Consider the following 18,663-nt stretch of genomic DNA (forward strand, 5'->3'; position numbering starts at 1 on the left):
CAAGGTGAAACAAATAAAAGTTTATTAAAATGTATTAGACACTATCAAATCCCTAAAGAAGTTTGCAGTAAAGGCATTTAGTATTCCCCAGACTTCACGCCCCCATCTGTCTTATGTACAAGGCGCACAATTCTAACCGCGTAACACAGACACAGAAATGTACAACAAATAACCTCAAGTAAAAAAAAAAAATAATCCAAAAAGAGCAGTAACAAATATCCTGTAAGAGACTGCAATTCAGGTATTAACTTTGGTTCTGTATTTTTCTGCATATTTTTGCAAGTCGATTCTGAAAAAAGAAAAAAAAAAAGAAAAGATTGATCTCATTTTCTACAATGGTTCATCATTAAATTCTTACATTAGCATGAATGCAGGAAGGACTAAAAATTTACTGAAATCTTGTGGTCACAGTGCAAACCATCAATGGGCTGCATCAAAGCAGTTAAAAGACCCAGTATAAAGATATAACCCAGGTTTGTCAATAAAAACACAGCATTTTGGACACCTTTCTTACAACGTGCATTCATGAACCAGAGAGGAAATAATCAGATGGCAAACTAGATCACTGTTTTGTTTTTTTTTTAGTGGACTGTGAAACAAGTTAACAGAATATACAGTACAGCAAGTTGTAATCATCAGCCATCACCAGTTGTTTCACTGTTAAGGTAACTGAGGCATTGTGACCTGGATAAGCAAGTCGCAAACAGTACCAGAACGACCTAACATAGAATGGAATCCAATTCTGGTAGCACATGGACAAGTTAAAAACACAAGGTAAGACGTACCCCCCAGCAGATCCCCTATAGTTGATCTATTTCTTGTATCTCGCACTGGCTTTCCGGCCTGGCTGCATTGTGCTTACTGAACGGCTTGCAGAAGCCTGCACTGAGCCACAGTGGGTACGGATTCCATATGGGAATCTGATCTACTTTGGGTAAATGCACATAAACCTTCTGCTGCGTAGACTGGGTGGACCTTTTGGGATTTATCTGCTGTCATTTACTTTGTTACAATATAACTGGCTATGGATTTTCTCTTCAGGAACTTGTCCAATCCGCTTTTCAATCCTGCTATGTTACTTGCCTGGGCTTCGTCCTCTGGCAGCAGATTCCACAGCTTGATTGTGCGCTGAGTGAAAAAATACTTCCTATGATTTGTTTTATATTTGCTGATTGCTGGTTTCATGGAGTGCCCTCTATTCCTAGTGTTGTTTGAAAGGGTAAATAACCTCCACCTACTTACCCGTTTCACTGCACTCGTGATTTTATAAATCTCATTTGTATCCCCTTCAAAATTGTCTCGTTTCCAAGCTAAGCAATTAAACAATTGCTTGAAAATTGCAAAATAGAAGAATAAAGAGCCCTAATCTGTTTAGCATTTCTCCATAAGGGAACTTTTCCATCCCTATCATTTGTGATGCCCTTTTCTATGTCTTTTTTGTTATGGGGTGACCAGAATTGCACAAGGTGCAGCCATTATGATATTCTCTTATTTTCTATTCCTCTATTCCACCACACACGGAGCTGAAGATCCATAAGGACAAGGTCCTGGATGGTATCTCCTGACACAGAACCCAGCAACGTGTATCCGTAGTTGGGATTATTTTTCTCCTACGCGCATTGCTGTGCACTTGTCCAAATATCTATCTAGTCCCACGAATAAGACTGCTCCCCCTGCAGCAGATCAACATACGCCTCACGGTACTCTCGCACCTTAGCCTTACATAAAAGAACATTATGCATGGAAGCAGCACAGGACCACCTCCATATCTTGATCTTTTCAATAAGCAACTCTCGCAACTCTGGCAATCTACTTCTCACTTTCTCTCTATGTCTATCCTCTGTCAAAACCTGGTTGTTTCATAACAAACTCTGTTTAAACCTATCAAAAACTGGAATGATGATTCTCGGAAACCCCTTTGACAACATTCCTAAAACCATCTGATTTGACATTACAACTATCAATATATCAAAACATGTTTGAAACCTTGGTGTTACTCTTGATATCAACTTAGACATGCAAACTCCTCAAATCTATAGTCAAATCCTCGTTTCACAAATTATGCCTTCTTAAACACATCAAGCCTCTACTCAACCCGAATGCTTTCAGAACTGTGCTTCAATCACTGATACTTACTGGGACTACTGCAATTCCCTTTATATTGGATTTCTCCAATCGTCAATGAGACCCTAATTCTTGCCAATGATCTAACAACTTTAAGGCATGTCTGGATTTCAGGACCCAAGAGCAAGGACAACCATTTTGACATACGAATAAAAAAAATAAAATAAAATAAAAAAAATAGACATACTGATAGCAGCTGAATACTTTGAATGGTGTCACGATTCAGGTTACCAAGATCCTCAGTGTCCATTTGATTGGGAAACAACATCATTTTCTGCAAAAGAAAAAGGAGAAATTACTACTTTCCTGATAATTTCATTTTCCTTACTGTAGACAGATGCACTCAGGACCAGTGGTTATGCTCCCCTGCCAGCAGATGGAGACAAAGCAAGCTGACATCACAGTATACATACTAGAGATGTGTATCGTGTGATCGATCGTCTTAACGATCAATTTCAGCTGGGGGGGGGGGGGAGGGAATCGAATCGTCGAGGTTTTGTTTCTGTAAATATCGTGTAAATCGTAAATCGGGGAGGGCGGGAAAACCGGCACACTAAAACATCCCTAAAACCCACCCCGACCCTTTAAAATAAATCCCCCACCCTCCCGAACCCCCCCCCCCCAAATGTCTTAAATTACCTGGGGTCCAGTGGGGGGGGGGGGGGGGGGGTCCCGTTGTGATCTTCCACTCTCGGGCCACGGGTGCGTTGATAGAAAAATGGCGCCGGCCGTACGGCAACACGATTAGAGTGCAGGAGGTCGTTCCCGGACCCCCGCTGGACTTTTGGCAAGTCTTGTGGGGGTCAGAAGGCCCCCCCCAAGCTGGCCAAAAGTCCCTGGGGGTCCAGCGGGGGTCCGGGAGCGATCTCCTATGCTCGTGACATCGGGGGATAGGAACCAAAATGGCGCCGGCGCCATTTTTCTATCAACGCACCCGTGGCCCGAGAGTAGAAGATCACAACGGGACCCCCCCAACTGGACCCCAGGTAATTTAAGACATGGGGGGGGGGGATTTATTTTAAAGGGTCGGGGTGGGTTTTAGGGATGTTTTAGTGTGCCGGTTTTCCCGCCCTCCCCCTTCCCCCGATTTACGATTTTTGACGATAAATCAGGGGAATTCCTAATAAATATCGACTAACGATTTTTGACGATTTAAAATATATCGGATGATATTTTAAATCGTCAAAAAACGATTCACATCCCTAATACATACTCCTGCAGTGACCCCAGCCTGCCAGTATTCTCTTCAAAAGCAACTGTGGACAGACTAGCAAAAAACTAATTAAAAACAGTCAACCATTACTGTACTCAACCAACACCACACACTGAACTCAAGTATGAATGTATGTACCCCAATCCAGGGACTGGATGAACACTTACCAGTAGTCTCCTGGGACCATGAGCCCCTCAAGAGGACCACTGACACAATCATTCTGCTGCCAAGGGCGGGAAGCTGAGTCCATCTGTCTACACTAAGGAAAACGAAATCATCAAGTAAGAGGTAATTTCTCCTTTCCTAGCATGTAGACAGATGGTCTCAGGGGGATGTACCAAAGCTATTCTGGAACAGGGCTGTGCGCGGTCCAGTCAACACCGCACGTGCAAAGGCTGCATATCCAGACAATAAAACCTGGAAAAAGTGTGTCAGGAGGACCATGTCGCAGCTCAGCAAACGTTGACGTGAGACAACAATCTAACCTCCACCCATGACACTGCCTGAGCCCTAGTGGAATGAGCCTTAACCAGAGTAGGCAACAGCTTTTCAGCATTCACATATGCGGCCGTGACTACCTCCTTAATCCAGCAAGCTATTGTAGCCTGCGAAGTTGGTTCACCCTGCTTCCTTCCACCATAAAGGACAAACAGGTGATCAGTCTTTTAGAAAGGTTTAGAAATCTCCAGATACTACACGTCTCTTGACATCCAAGGGATGCAAGAGGCGATACTCCTCCGCATACCTATCCTTATCAAAGCTCGGCAAGGAAATGGACTAATTTAAGTGAAATTCTGAAACCTCCTTAGGCAAAAAGGAGGGAACAGTACCGCAGCTGTATCGACAAGGCCTGCAGCTCGGAAATTCGATGCGCAGAACATATTGCCACCAGGAACACTGTTTTCAAGATCAACAACAGCAAGGAAAGGCTATGCAGCGGTCAAAACATGGGTCCTGCCAAGAAATCCAACACCAGGTTAAGACTCCAAATTGGAACCGGCAACCTCAAGGATGGTCGAAGATGCTTCACTCCCTTCAAAAAACGGGCCACTCAGGATGAGACGATAAGGATTCACCATTCACCTGGCGCCGGAAACAGGCAATAGCCGCAACCTGTATCTTCAAGGAATTAAGGGCCAAGCCTTTATCTAACCCATCCTGTCAAGCACTTAAACGTAGTTTCTCGTTTATTGTAAACCGATGTGATATCCCTAATGAATGTCGATATATAAAACAGTTAAATAAAATAAATAAATACTGTAAAAATTCCAAAATAAGCGGAATCTTAAATGAATGAGGAAGAACACCTCAATCCTCACATCAGGCCTCAAACATTCTCCAAACCCGCACATAGGCTAAGAAACTGGAAACCGTTTGAGCGTGGAACAAGGTGGCAATCACCGCAGAATATCCACGCTTCAACAAGCGAGCTCTCTCAAGGGCCAAACTGTAAGACAAAATATATTCGGATCCTCATGAAGGACAGGTCCCTGCTGCAACAGATTCTTGTACTGCGAAAGCAGAAGGGGGTGTCCACCAAGAGTCTTCGCAGATCTGCATACCATAGTCGTCTGGGCCAATTCGGTGCCACCAGGAGTACCATCCCCATGGGCCTTCGATCCTGCAAACTATTCTTCCCAACATGGGCCACAGGAGGAAAGGCATAAAGCAGCTTGTCTTCCGGCCAGACCTGCATGAGCGCATCGATACCCAGAGACCACGGATCTCTCCTGCAACTGAAGAACCGAGATGTCACCAGCAGGTCTAGGAACGCAAGGCCCCAGTGATCCACTATCAGCTGAAACATCTTGTCTGACAATACCCATTCTTCTGGGTCCAGAAACTCCCTGCTGAGAAAGTCTGCTCTTACATTGTCTTTTGCTGCAATGTGAGGCCAAGATCACCTGGAGATGTCCTCCTGCCCATTCCATAAGTTGGTCTATTTCCTGCGACACTTGCTGACTCTTGGTTCCTCCCTGCTGACTGATGTAAGCCACTGTCGTTGAGCTATCCAACATCACTCGGATTGCATGATCCTGCAGTCTAATGTTGAACTGCAAGCATGCCATCCAGACTGCCTGGGCTTCCAGGCGATTAATACTCCAGAGGGACTCTTTAGCATTCCAGCTTCCTTGCGCAGTTAGCTCCTGACAGTTAGCTCCCCAACCCTGGAGACTCACTTCTGTCATGAGTGTCAACCAGTCCAGTGAGGTCAAGGAAACACCCTCTCTCAAATGATCCTCCTGCAACCACCACCGGAGGTGAGAGCAGAGTTCCTATTGTGTACATGTACAACTTGTTTGGTGTTAAGGGGAAACTAGAGTCCACATCACACAAGACTTGATCTTTGGGCCCCTTACTTGTGTCATGACTCAAAGGCTATCTGTAACCAAACATTTGTAGCTTTCACACTAAACCAAATATGACCAACTTGCTGACTGCTGGCACAGAGTTATCAGCTGCTGTGATAACTAGGAATGAGGGAGGAGTATCTTGTCCAAAACATCCATAAGTGAAAAGCAGAGAGCCTAGAAGCCTGTAGCTGTTGCTTGGGGTGAGGCAGACTTCCAGCAGTGTGCACACTTCAAGCTGGTCATTAAACAGTGAGATTTGAATAATTCCCAATGGGACGTTAGGAACAAGGCTATTTTGTAAATGAACACGTTGCAGGTGTATGACAGTCCACACACCAAGCTTTAGGGTCGGTGCATTGTTTGCAGTCACAAGATTTGCAGACTTCTGCAGCATGGGGAGAAAAAGCCAGGCCCTGGCACAATGGCTGCAGACATTACTATACAAGCCACTTGTCATGGCAGCGATGCTTCCCCCCCCCCCCCCCCCCCATGTCCGTGCCTTTTGCCACAAACATTGCCAGAGATGGAATACAGAAAGAAGCATCTCTCTTACCTATGAGCCAAGCATCACCATACAAGCCATCCTCAACACTGTTAAAGAGCCCCGACTGCCTAAGTATAAAGGAATCGTGTGCAGCTCCTGGGGACCGCATGTGAGCATCACAGACCACATGCACGTTGATGGAATGATGGCCACGGGAGTGCATGGGAAAGCGTGCAAAGGCATATGTAGTGCTTAATGCGGTCAGAGACGGCTGGGATGACCTTGTCAAGACAGTGTGGACATTCCCCTCATGACCTTTACTGTCGTTTGGAAGGAGCCGGTTGCCATGAAATGCAGGGTGGCCAACAGTTTGGTGAGGCCAGGCACTGCGTGGGACCTCTGTGTGACGGGATCCAAATCCCCTTGGATTTCTTCATATATTTCCAGGATAGCCCTATAGTCCTCTGGCATGCCCAGCAATGACGTTCGTGGAGGAAAGATACGCTCCCTGTATCTCCTCCGCCGTGGCCACCTGCATGCCTTGCCTCTGTCTGCGGTGCAGGGACTTCCTTAGGAGGGCTTGGATCTGGCCTTGCCTGTTCTTGTTCCACTTGTTGTCTGCGGCGAGCCTCCTGAGCATCCAGTATCTCCCCCCCCCCCCAATTAAACTTGCCACAGACATTATAGGTTTAGGAAGCTAGACCAGGTAAGAACAGGTGTTTTCATTGGGGCAGGAAGGCCTGGTAAGGGTGTCCATTATCATTCCTCTTTTTATCATGCGCGATAATCGGCAGCGATAAATACTTTTTTCACCGTACCGCAAAAAAAAAAAAGTGTAGTTATTTCCGGCATTAAATCCCGCGACAGCGTGCGATTCTCTATCACATGCCGCCCCTGCACACCCTCATTTCCAGTTACTCTGCCCAAACTCCTCCCACTCGCATACTAATTTTTAATTTGCATACGCATTTTGCGACACAGTGGTTAGGGCCCTAACATGCGCGATAAGGCCCTAATGCGAAATGATTAATGAGCCCGATAGCTTGGCCTAGAAAACGGAGGTGCCCTGGAGCACAGAAGAAAATGTGGAACTTCACATGTATTGTTCACTTAGAGTAGTTGCAGTTACAGTGGGTCCCAGAAAGAAGTGACATCTCATACTGCCTAAAACATGGCTAAAGGAGGAAGAGATGCCAAAAAGGCTATGGCATGAGTTGAGGATGCATAACACAGTCAAAAGTCCCTCTGCTGCCATTAAGATGCCAAAAGAAGAGTTAGTGGAGTGAAACAGAGCTGCCAAAGGAGGATATTAATTTTTTTTCTTTACACTGTAAATAAATTATTCCAGTGCAGAATGTGACTTCAATAGCCAAGTAAGGAGAACATGGAGGAAAGAGAGGGCATGAACTCTTATTGCAGATCTGACTGGTTACATAAAAACATAAGCAGTGCCATACTGGGTGAGACCAAGGGTCCATCAAGCCCAGCATCTTGGCTCAGACCGTGGCCTGTCCAGATCTCCAGGAAGTACCCAGCAGATCCAATTCCTTCTTAACACTCCCAGGACATAAGCAGTGGCTTTCCCCAAGTCTACCTGGCTAAAAATTCATGGAGCTTGCCCAAACCCTTTTTAAACTCAGCTTTGCTGGATGCCTTTGACCACATCCCTCCGGCAACAAATTCCACAGCTTAATTAAATGAAAAAATACTTCTTCCAATAGATTTTATATCTGCTTCCAGCTAGTTTCATGGCATGTCCACTTGTTTCCCTGTTTTTCTATTCCATCCCACGCATGATTTTATAAATCTCTACCTTATCCCCTTCTCGGGTTGTCTCTTCAAGAAGAAGATTCCTAACCTGTTTCAACTTTCTGAATTAATACTCATAGAAGAGAAAATAGACAGAAACAAACCAACGGCAGAGGTTCAAACAAATCTGAAACACACAGTCTCCCTTACCTCTCCGTCCCCAACCGGCACATTGAGATACACGCTCTGGATGTCTGCAAGAGGACTACCATTTGCTGAATACACCTGTTCCTGAGGCCTCGGAGTGCGAAGCGGCGTTTTGCAAAGCCTGAAAAACATGGAGTCTTGCTTGTAAGTGATTCTAACTGGGCCCCATTGCATCACAGCAACTGGGCTCTGTAATGCAGTGGTCGTGTAGTGGCTAGAGCCAGGGTTCAAATCCTGTCTGCGACCCTAGGAACACTTCACCCTCTGTTTCGTAGTAAGCATTTTCCCCACAGATGCAAAATGGGAGAAAAGCTTTAATAAACAGGCCCCATAATCCACTTTGAAGCAGCTGACCAGTCACCAAAGCAGAATATAAATCAGAAATCTAATTACATTTTTTTTTTAGTGTACAAGTTTCAAGGATTAATTTATCACAGTGCCATCCCACACAGCTGTCAGGTTAGGAAAGCTGTGGTCTGGATTAATTGCATATCGTATGCAATCCAGGCAAAAAAAAAAAGCTTCAGAACAGGTCATCTGTTTTTCCTTACGTTCATCCCTCATTTGCCCCTTTGAGCTAAAGAAAACAGTATTAGCAAGAGCTTGGAACTCCTAGATTAGCCATGTCCCCGGAAGCGGAGTACAGGCAAAGCCTTCAAGGTAAGAGCAAGTTTCCAAGTAAAGGAAAAGTCAAACGCCTGGCTAAGGGTAAACAGCACTACGAGAAAAGCATCCCCAAGAAACAACCACCTTTAGCCCTTAAATGTGCTGAGTAGGCAGGTAGCACTGCCTATCGATTCTTTGATACAGCAAGCCCTCAGTGTAAAAAGACATTTCTACATATCACAATTCCATAAGTCAAGACCTGGAAATCTGTTCTTATGTACATCCAGGGAAGTAGCTCTGTCCTACCATCCTGTGCGAGGTAAATTAAATGAATGTAGTTATTTTTAAATCAGTCACTTAACTCTTTGCTTTCTTGCTTACCGTTTCTGGGAGAAACCAGCGGCTACAGTAACTTTACTCTTTGTCCTGAGAATTTTTCACTATTTCCACACCCAGCTTTTGATTTGTACCACCTTTATTTCTCGCTGGTTTTTTTTTGTTTTTTTTAGTTTTGGTACTTAAGAATTAGTAAACTAAAGAATCATTCAGGTCCCAAAATGAAGGTTCAACAATAGCAAAAAGTGAGTTCCTGTATAACTAGAGACTGCTTTAATTATTTACCTGGAGTCATTTATGGAGGTGATGAATCTTGATGGCCCACTTACTGACATGTCTGCAATTCTGTTACTGACTGGGGTCACCAGATTTCTTCGGCTTGACCTGTTTACCACAGAAAAAAAAGGAAACTGCCCCTTTGAGTAATGCTGCAAATAGGAAAATTGGTTCTTACCTGCTAATTTTCGTTCCTGTAGTACCAAAGATCAGTCTAGATTACTGGGTTTTACATTCCTGCCAGCAGATGGAGACAGAGAAATGTTTTACTGACATTGCTACATAATCATGAGTGCCACCTGCAGTCCCTCAGTATTGACCTGTACCCAAGCAAAAATTGTATTTCTAATAACCGCTTGACTGTCAACTAATTCTTAACTTCTTCCAAGAACCAGAGAATGGTGACCACATTAGAAGTCTAACACAAAACCAATAGCTTGAACCCAACCAACAACTCTGGTTTCCTCGCCAAGAACAGAACAAGAGGATGACTCTCCTCCTCCACAGATTGCGCGGGTTCTGGACTGATCTGTGGTACTACAAGAACGAAAATTAGCAGGCAAGAACCAATTTTCCTTTTCCTGTACATACCCAGATCAGTCCAGACTCCTGGGATGTACCTAAGCTCCCTAAACAAGGCAGGACTTGGAGAGTTCCGCTCGCAGAACACACTCAAAGATCTTGGAAGCTGGATCCCCAACATCCAAACAATAGCCCCTGGCGAAAGTGTGCAGCGACTTCCAAGTTGCTGCCCTGCAAATCTGTGGAGAAACCTGCTGAGCCGCAGCCCACAAGGCTGCCTGAGATCGCATCAAACTTTCAGGAACCTGCCAACCCTTAGTTATATAAGTCGAACCAACTGCTTCCTTAAGCCAACATGCAATAGTGGCCTTAGAGGCTTGACAACCTCCCTTCATCCCACTTCACAAAACAAACAGATGATTTGACCTTCTAATGTCATTAGTCACCTTCAGATACCTCAACAAGTCTCGCCGCACATCCAACCGAGACTTGGACCACACACCTGCTGACCAGTTACGCAACCATAATCTCCTGGCTGATACCGCAGACATCAATGATCCTAGAAGAAATTCTGACCAGGTTGTATGGAGCACCTGCTCCATATGCCACCGCAACCTCCAAGCATTCAGCCTTATGAGCCTCTTTGCCTGGCTGTGGCTGAGCCTCCTGTAACTGCAGGACCCAGCGCAAACAAGACCACTGCATAAAACTAGTACAAATGGCCATTCGTAAGCTCAGGGCTGAAACCTCAAAAATCCTTTTGAGGTGTGAGAAGTATACCAACATGGAGAAGGAAATCCCAGAAGCCTCTGCGTGTCTTTTCCGATCCTGGACATCCCTCAAAACAGCAGACCCTGAAACTGGTATAATTGTCTTCTTAGTGATCGCAGACACAGACGTATTAACTTTAGGAAGCGTCAGAAGCTCAGCCGTCTGCTCGGGTAAAGGATAAAGTTTCGCCAAAGCCCGCCCAATCCTCAAGCCAGCCTTGGGAGTATCCCACTCTTGATCCACCAACTTTTTCACCGACTTGTGGTATGGGAAGGCTTTTGCTGGACCCCTCAAGCCATCTAGGACAGGATCTGCTCCTCCAAATCAGAGTCCTCCTGAGGAACCTTGAGCCCAAACTTCTGCAGGACCTGAGGAATCAAGGGCCACAGTTCCTTTTTACACAAAAGATGGACTACCCTGGGGTCATCTCCTTTGGTAACAGGAATCTCCTCTGGATCCCCTACCTGGTCTGTGCCACCCACATCCAGATTAACCCCTTGTGGCACCCCCGCCACTTCTGTAGCAACATCTGAATCCTCAGACTCATATACTGCGCCTCCTGATGCTGAGGCAAGGCCCAAAACATGCTGGACGAGCAAGGGTAGCTTCCTTTTTGCCTGCCCAGGCTTGTGATCCGGAATTAGATTCTCTGAAGGCCGGGCCCGGGTCCCAGAATGCACCTCTCCAGAGCACTGATTAGCTAAATAGGCCTCATGCATCAACAGAACAAAGTCTGTGGAAAAAAGCCTTGAGGACCAACGAATGGGCTGAGAGGACTCAGGAATAGAGAGACCAGGAAAATCCTCCTCTTTGGAGACCCAAGCTCCTCACCAGAGCCCAAAAACACTGGATATGGCCTCGAAGGGGAATCCCTCTCCCTCCTACTGGCACTGCAAAAGCCATCCGAGATTGCAAAATGGCTGCCGTTCTCATGCCGACGGGAAGAGAAGCCCTGGCCTGGTGCAAACCCCGACATGACTGAGAAGCAGGAGCGAGAGCCCGTTTTTCTTTTGCCGCTGTGGCACGCCCCCCCCCCCCCCCCCCCCCCAAAGACCCCTCACTGCCCAACAGCCCGTGCACAAGCCAGTCTGGTTGAGCCGCGATTGAGATGACCTGCAAGCGCAGCAGACGGAGCTGCGCGCCATGGTACACATGGCCACAAGGGCCTCCCACACGCATGCACAGCCGCTGAGAAGAGGTCTAAAAATACACCAGCCCCAAGCAGGAAAAACCATCCAGAATCCTCCTCCTGTATTTTTCTCTCTTTCTTTTCAAACTTTACAGCCAACAACAGATAAGGATACTTCCCTGGGTCAGGCTGGAACACAGAGCTGCAAGTCTTCAGTGCCTCAAGCCACTTCAGCAGCCTCGTGAAGGGGAGGGATCTGGAGCATCAGATTTATACCCCTCAGAGCTAAGGACCGAGTGTACTAAAGGGTCCCCAATCCCTAGCTCATCCAAGGGGGATGGCCCCAACAGGACCTAGCAACCCACTGGGAGGAAGGCTTGCTCCTCTTCTATCTTTTTTTTTTTAACTGCAGGTTTTGCACCATCTACCATGTGCTGGAGACAGAAAATACTGAGGGACTGTAAGTAGCACTCAGAATTATACAGCAGTGGCAGTTAAACATCTGCTGGCAGGATCTGGGTATGTAGAAGGAATTTGTGGTTTCATAACTACACATTTTGATGCAAAGTCAGCATGGATTTTTGCCTGAGGGTTTTGCACCAAATTTTTCCTTTGAAACTGTCCTGGGAGAAAGTACATGCAGATGTTAGCACCTGCTTTTTCCAAGGAATAGAACATGCATTAGTGCCTCCCTCAGGAACAGCTCCACGCAATGCAGGGCAAGAGCATGCGGGCTGTAGAGCACGTGTGCTCTTAGCTACATGGAGAACAGGCAGTTTTCAATAAATTCATTAAAAAAAACCCTTTTAACCGGGTAAACCAGTCTTTACACAGTTACACATCACAGAAAATATCCGAAAGTTTCTAAACACAAGTACTTTCTAATCTCAGGGAATGCTATACGGCAGAGCTTAAGATCAAGCACTACACCACCTTTCTATTTTTAATCCAATAATAGGCAACGCAACTTATAGAAATCCTGGAACATATACCCATGAGTATCCCGCAGGGACCCACCAACCTAAAAATATAGTAGACAAGTATATCCTGCATGATAATCAGACCATATGTAAATCCAAAATGTCTACTACTTTTTAGAAGGCTACCAACCACAGGCTGAGCCTCACAAGTAAACAGTGTCGGCCTGTGGAAGAAACGTTTCCCAAACATGATCTATCCGTTACCTTTTATTACTTCTGTTCAAAGAATTGTTGATTGAGCAGGGCCTAGCCTTCCTTGTAGGAGGAGGAACCTTCTTCGCTGATGGCTTAGCCTATTTAAAAATATTAACAGAAACATTTTGAGATTAAAGAACAGCGCTCTCCGGAAGCTGTGCAGACGCCTGTCACCTTTGTTCTAATCGCCAGGTGTGCTGCCCACGCCACACAATTCAATGCCGGAGACGACTGGCAATTAGAATTCAGGCGGCAGGCTCCCGCACGGCTTCCAGGGAACATTCGTTTCTTTGTTAAAATTGTAGGCTTGTAACAGAAAGCACAAAACTTGCAATTTATTCAGGTTGCAAAAGTAGTGCAGGCAGGGTGGTTTAAGCCAATCAAGCTGCAAGGCAAATGGAGAGGTGAACGTACAACCTGTCAAAAGCACTCCCAGGCTGTGGCATCAAGGAAGTGGCTGCGCTGTTCCTTCCATCATTAAAAGCTCAGCTCGCCGTACTTCCTACCTACCAAGGGTTAAGGACATGACTTACCTTAGTCTTGGTTTTCTGAATTGTTTGGTCTGTTGTAGGCACGGCTTCTTGAACTGCTTCCATGTTCTTTGTTTCTTTAACTACGGGAACACAAAGTATAATTAAGAACATAAGAAAATGCCATACTGGGTCAGACCAAGGGTCCATCAAGCCCAGCATCCTGTTTCCAACAGTGGCCAATCCAGGCCATAAGAACCTGGCAAGTACCCAAAAACTAAGTCTATTCCATGTAACCATTGCTAATGGCAGTGGCTATTCTCTAAGTGAACTTAATAGCAGGTAATGGACGTCTCCTCCAAGAACTTATCCAATCCTTTTTAAACCCAGCTACACTAACTGCCCTAACCACATTCTCTGGCAACAAATTCCAGAGTTTAATTGTGCGTTGAGTAAAAAAGAACTTTCTCCGATTAGTTTTAAATGTGCCCCATGCTAACTTCATGGAGTGCCCCCTAGTCTTTCTACTATCTGAAAGAGTAAATAACCGATTCACATCTACCCGTTCTAGACCTCTCATGATTTTAAACACCTCTATCATATCCCCCCTCAGTCGTCTCTTCTCCAAGCTGAAAAGTCCTAACCTCTTTAGTCTTTCCTCATAGGGGAGTTTGTTCCATTCCCCTTATCATTTTGGTAGCCCTTCTCTGTACCTTCTCCATCGCAATTATATCTTTTTTGAGATGCGGTGACCAGAATTGTACACAGTATTCAAGGTGCGGTCTCACCATGGAGCGATACAGAGGCATTATGACATTTTCCGTTTTATTCATCATTCCTTTTCTAATAATTCCCAACATTCTGTTTGCTTTTTTGACTGCCGCAGCACACTGAACCGATGATTTCAATGTGTTATCCACTATGACACCTAGATCTCTTTCTTGGGTTGTAGCTCCTAATATGGAACCCAACATCGTGTAATTATAGCATGGGTTATTTTTCCCTATATGCATCACCTTGCACTTATCCACATTAAATTTCATCTGCCATTTGGATGCCCAATTTTCCAGTCTCACAAGGTCTTCCTGCAATTTATCACAATCTGCTTGTGATTTAACTACTCTGAACAATTTTGTGTCATCTGCAAATTTGATTATCTCACTCGTCGTATTTCTTTCCAGATCATTTATAAATATATTGAAAAGTAAGGGTCTCAATGCAGATCCCTGAGGCACTCCACTGTCCACTCCCTTCCACTGAGAAAATTGCCCATTTAATCCTACTCTCTGTTTCCTGTCTTTTAGCCAGTTTGCAATCCATGAAAGGACATCGCCACCTATCCCATGACTTTTTACTTTTCCTAGAAGCCTCTCATGAGGAACTTTGTCAAACGCCTTCTGAAAATCCAAGTATACTACATCTACCGGTTCACCTTTATCCACATTTATTAACCCCTTCAAAAAAGTGAAGCAGATTTGTGAGGCAAGTCTTGCCTTGGGTAAAGCCATGCTGACTTTGTTCCATTAAACCAAGTCTTTCTATATGTTCTGTGATTTTGATGTTTAGAACACTTTCCACTATTTTTCCTGGCACTGAAGTCAGGCTAACCGGTCTGTAGTTTCCCGGATCGCCCCTGGAGCCCTTTTTAAATATTGGGGTTACATTTGCTATCCTCCAGTCTTCAGGTACAATGGATGATTTTAATGATAAGTTACAAATTTTTACTAATAGGTCTGAAATTTCATTTTTTAGTTCCTTCAGAACCCTGGGGCGTATACCATCCGGTCCAGGTGATTTACTACTCTTCAGTTTGTCAATCAGGCCTACCACATCTTCTAGGTTCACCGTGATTTGATTCAGTCCATCTGAATCATTACCCATGAAAACCTTCTCCATTATGTGTACCTCCCCAACATCCTCTTCAGTAAACTAAACTAAATTACTCTTCAGTAAACTAAATTAAATGTAAATACTGCAATGAAACACCCAGGAAAGATGTAATTCATGTACTTCTCCACTCAAAAGAGCCCTTGGGGGGTGTCACGGGAATATTTAGAACTGTGAACCTTTTTTACTTCTAAAGATCCTTACCATTTAGTGTTTTGTCTTATGTTATTTTATTGTACTCTGCTTAGCACAGCAGGTCTGCTACCGGCAAAAAACAATTTAAATAAATGAACTATTCTGACAAGAGTGCGGTCTCCCACTAATCACAAAAGTATATTACAAGGAACTGGAAAACGACCTCCCGTAAACCAAATATTGTTCCTGTTTAAAAATACTGCACTGGACTGCCAAGAGCTGAGAACTGAAATTCTTATATCCAGCAGAGCCACTAAGAAGCATCCGGAAAATGTACCTACCAATGTGGGGAAGCTCAGTTTCTATGTCAACCTGCTCCCTAGAGATTACCAGCCAGGCTGAGAATTGTAACGGTGGATTCTGCAATGTGAGCATATGTTTGCTGGGAAACGGGACAGAAACCAGCAATTTATTGGATCTAAGCTGATGGTTCTTAAATTCTGAAGACATGACAGCAATAGCTGGATTCAAACCAGGGGCAAAGTGAGAAACTCCAGTCAGTCATCTACTTTTAGCCTTTAAACAGCTAAAATCTAGCTCAGTGGTTAAAATCAAAACAGCTCAGAATTTTCACTTCCAATCATTATCCATTTCACAAAATGTAAATCAAGGGACAAAGGACAAATTTCACTAAAACACTGTACACACACTGACCTTTCTTGGCAGCCTTGAAAGGCGTCTGAGACACTTTTGTTATTATCTCTTCAACATCAAAATCGGCCTGAAATAAACACAGTACATTACAAATATCACACAAGACTGCCAAACTGAGGTTTTCAGGGTTTTTCTTTCACCTCTGAATAGAGCTGGAGCTGTCTAGCCTGATCTATTCTTCACAGTGATGTTACAGGTAAACTAATTGTATGCAATATGCTGAAGACATTTTATTCAAAACACCACAGCTCTCGCCTCTAGCTTTCCTGCCACGCCCAGTGGTCACTTAATGAACAGAAGACTGGATTCAGATACAAGTCGCTGGGCCATTTTACTAATTAAACATTAAAAGCAGCTGGTCTTGTGCATTATGATATTAATGGAAATCTCACAGACCTTCGTATTTGTTTGCTACAAGTCAGACCCTATACCAAAAACAGCACATCCACCATTAATGCAAGACTATCCGCTACCTTACCAAGTCTCACACTGCCCGAGTATTATGAATTAAGAAAATTAAAGCAGGCAGAGAGATAAAATGGCAGGCTTCTGTTTTTTGCCTACTGCAAAATCAGTATCTCACATGTGGGATCATCTTAAAGAAATATTAAGCCCTCACACTTATCAAATACAGGCAAGGGAAAAAAAAACCAGTGTATATTTAGCCTACCTCTACCACCTCTTCCAAAGCCTTTTCACGTCCTCCCTTAGCTGGAGAGGACAAGTAGATTATTCAGGAGCAACACAATCAGAACAATTCATGCATCAGCATCATCCTAGGCAGGTATTATTACAATATATTGAACGCTGGCACTTAGAACAGAAAAAAAAACAAAACTCTATATCTGGAGAGACCTTTATGAATTACTTTTGTCAAGGTCTAAGCTTTCCCACTTTCACTGTCTTATTTTAATTATAAATATAACATCCCCCATTCCTATTAGGAAGGACAGTGAGGATGAAGGCAAGGCTTACATTAAGCATGGAGCTCAAAGAATTAGCAGCAGCATGCCCTGACACAGGACATGCCCTTTCTGGGCTGAACACAGCATGCAAAAGGCATCCATCATCATGGCAGGTCATGTTAGTACAATTTACATGGCATTTTCCTGGTATTAACAAGCAAGCAGAACAGACTACACACACAAATAAAAAACAATGTATATCATCTTAATAATAAATTTAAATAGCGACCCCTGAAATGGCAATGAAATAGTTTTTGGAAGAACATGAAAACATGACTGTGCACCTGATGGGCACAGACCATGGCATTTCAGATGACATAGTTTGAGCAGTTAATATCACTGAAGACTGACTCGCTTAACTAGAGAATTTATAGGCCTGACCATACAGAAATGATCACCAACTCATACGCCATACTTAAGACATAAAGCAAAAAAACTGCATCTTACCAAAATACTCCAGCCAGTTCATCTCCCTCAGTGACACTGGAAGCTTGATGATTTCCAAATTATAGAGACCATCTATTTCTTTAAGCATTCTTGAACTGGTAGTCTTCAGTTGTTCTACTATAGTTTTCACTGAAAGAAAATAGTACATAACGTCATAAGATTTGCCATACTGGGTCAGACCAAAAGTCCATCAAGCCAAGCATCCTGTTTCCAACTGTGGCCAATCCAAGTCACAAGTACTTGGCAGAATTTCAAAAGTCAGGAAAATTGGTCCTTACCTGCTAATTTTCATTCCTGAAGTACTACAGAGCAGTCCAGACAAGTGGGTTTATTCATCCCTACCAGCAGATGGAGGCAAAGAGCAAAATCTTGCAGCACTGCTATATATTAGAGTGCACCACCTGCAGCCCCTCAGTATTGACCTGTACCCAAGCCAAAGATTAATCCCTAAAACCCTTTCCAGGGCAAACATGCAACTTTGGGTTGGAACCCCCTGAACGGGAGCCTCTCATACTTCCAGAGAGCAAAACAGTCTGATAACCACTGAACATATTTACAATCTTCAAAAAAACTTTGAAATATGGTTTACCAACTATTAGGAAATTCAGTCTTTTGGCAGCAATGGGGAGTCTCTCTGGACTGATGTGTGGTATTAGAGGAATGAAAATTAGCAGGTAAGAACCAGTTTTCCTTTCCTGTTCATAGCCAGATCAATCCAAGTGGGATGTACCAAAGCACCCCCAAACTGGGCGGGAACTCGAAAGACCCGCACAGAGAACACTCTCACTGAAGGTCGCATCTTCCTGTGCCTGCATGTCCAAATGGTAATGTCCGGTGAAAGTGTGAAGCGAGGACCATGCTGCTGCCCTACATATCTCCTGAGGAGACAGCAACTGACAACTCTGCTCAGGAGGCCACCTGCGCTCTTGTAGAAAGCGCTTTTAGTCCCACTAGAATTTTGCGACCCTTCCAAATATAAGCAGAGCAAACGGTCTCCTTCAGCCAACGAGAAATGGTGGCCTTAGAGGCTTTATCCCCTTCCTTCGCTCCACCCAACATTACAAAAAGGTGGTCCAATTGCTGAAAACTATTAGTGACC

At 44.4% G+C, this 18,663-nt stretch overlaps 1 protein-coding gene across 5 annotated transcripts in view; it reads right to left on the reverse strand.

Moving 5' to 3' along the window:
* Positions 1–18,663, reverse strand: part of CDCA8 (cell division cycle associated 8) — a 27,351-nt gene continuing 8,688 nt past the window's right edge. For all 5 annotated transcript variants that reach the window (XM_029570901.1, XM_029570900.1, XM_029570899.1 and 2 more), the window contains exons 3-11: positions 17,565–17,693; positions 16,823–16,863; positions 16,153–16,219; positions 13,480–13,559; positions 12,956–13,044; positions 9,359–9,457; positions 8,135–8,252; positions 2,312–2,398; positions 1–289 (exon numbers count right to left, since the gene is read on the reverse strand). In XM_029570901.1, coding sequence (XP_029426761.1) covers positions 245–289; positions 2,312–2,398; positions 8,135–8,252; positions 9,359–9,457; positions 12,956–13,044; positions 13,480–13,559; positions 16,153–16,219; positions 16,823–16,863; positions 17,565–17,693 — 755 coding nt within the window. In that variant the 3' untranslated portion in view covers positions 1–244. The remainder of the gene's footprint in view (positions 290–2,311; positions 2,399–8,134; positions 8,253–9,358; positions 9,458–12,955; positions 13,045–13,479; positions 13,560–16,152; positions 16,220–16,822; positions 16,864–17,564; positions 17,694–18,663) is intronic.

Source organism: Rhinatrema bivittatum, chromosome 11, assembly GCF_901001135.1.
Source record: "Rhinatrema bivittatum chromosome 11, aRhiBiv1.1, whole genome shotgun sequence".
Taxonomy (NCBI): Eukaryota; Metazoa; Chordata; class Amphibia; order Gymnophiona; family Rhinatrematidae; genus Rhinatrema; species Rhinatrema bivittatum.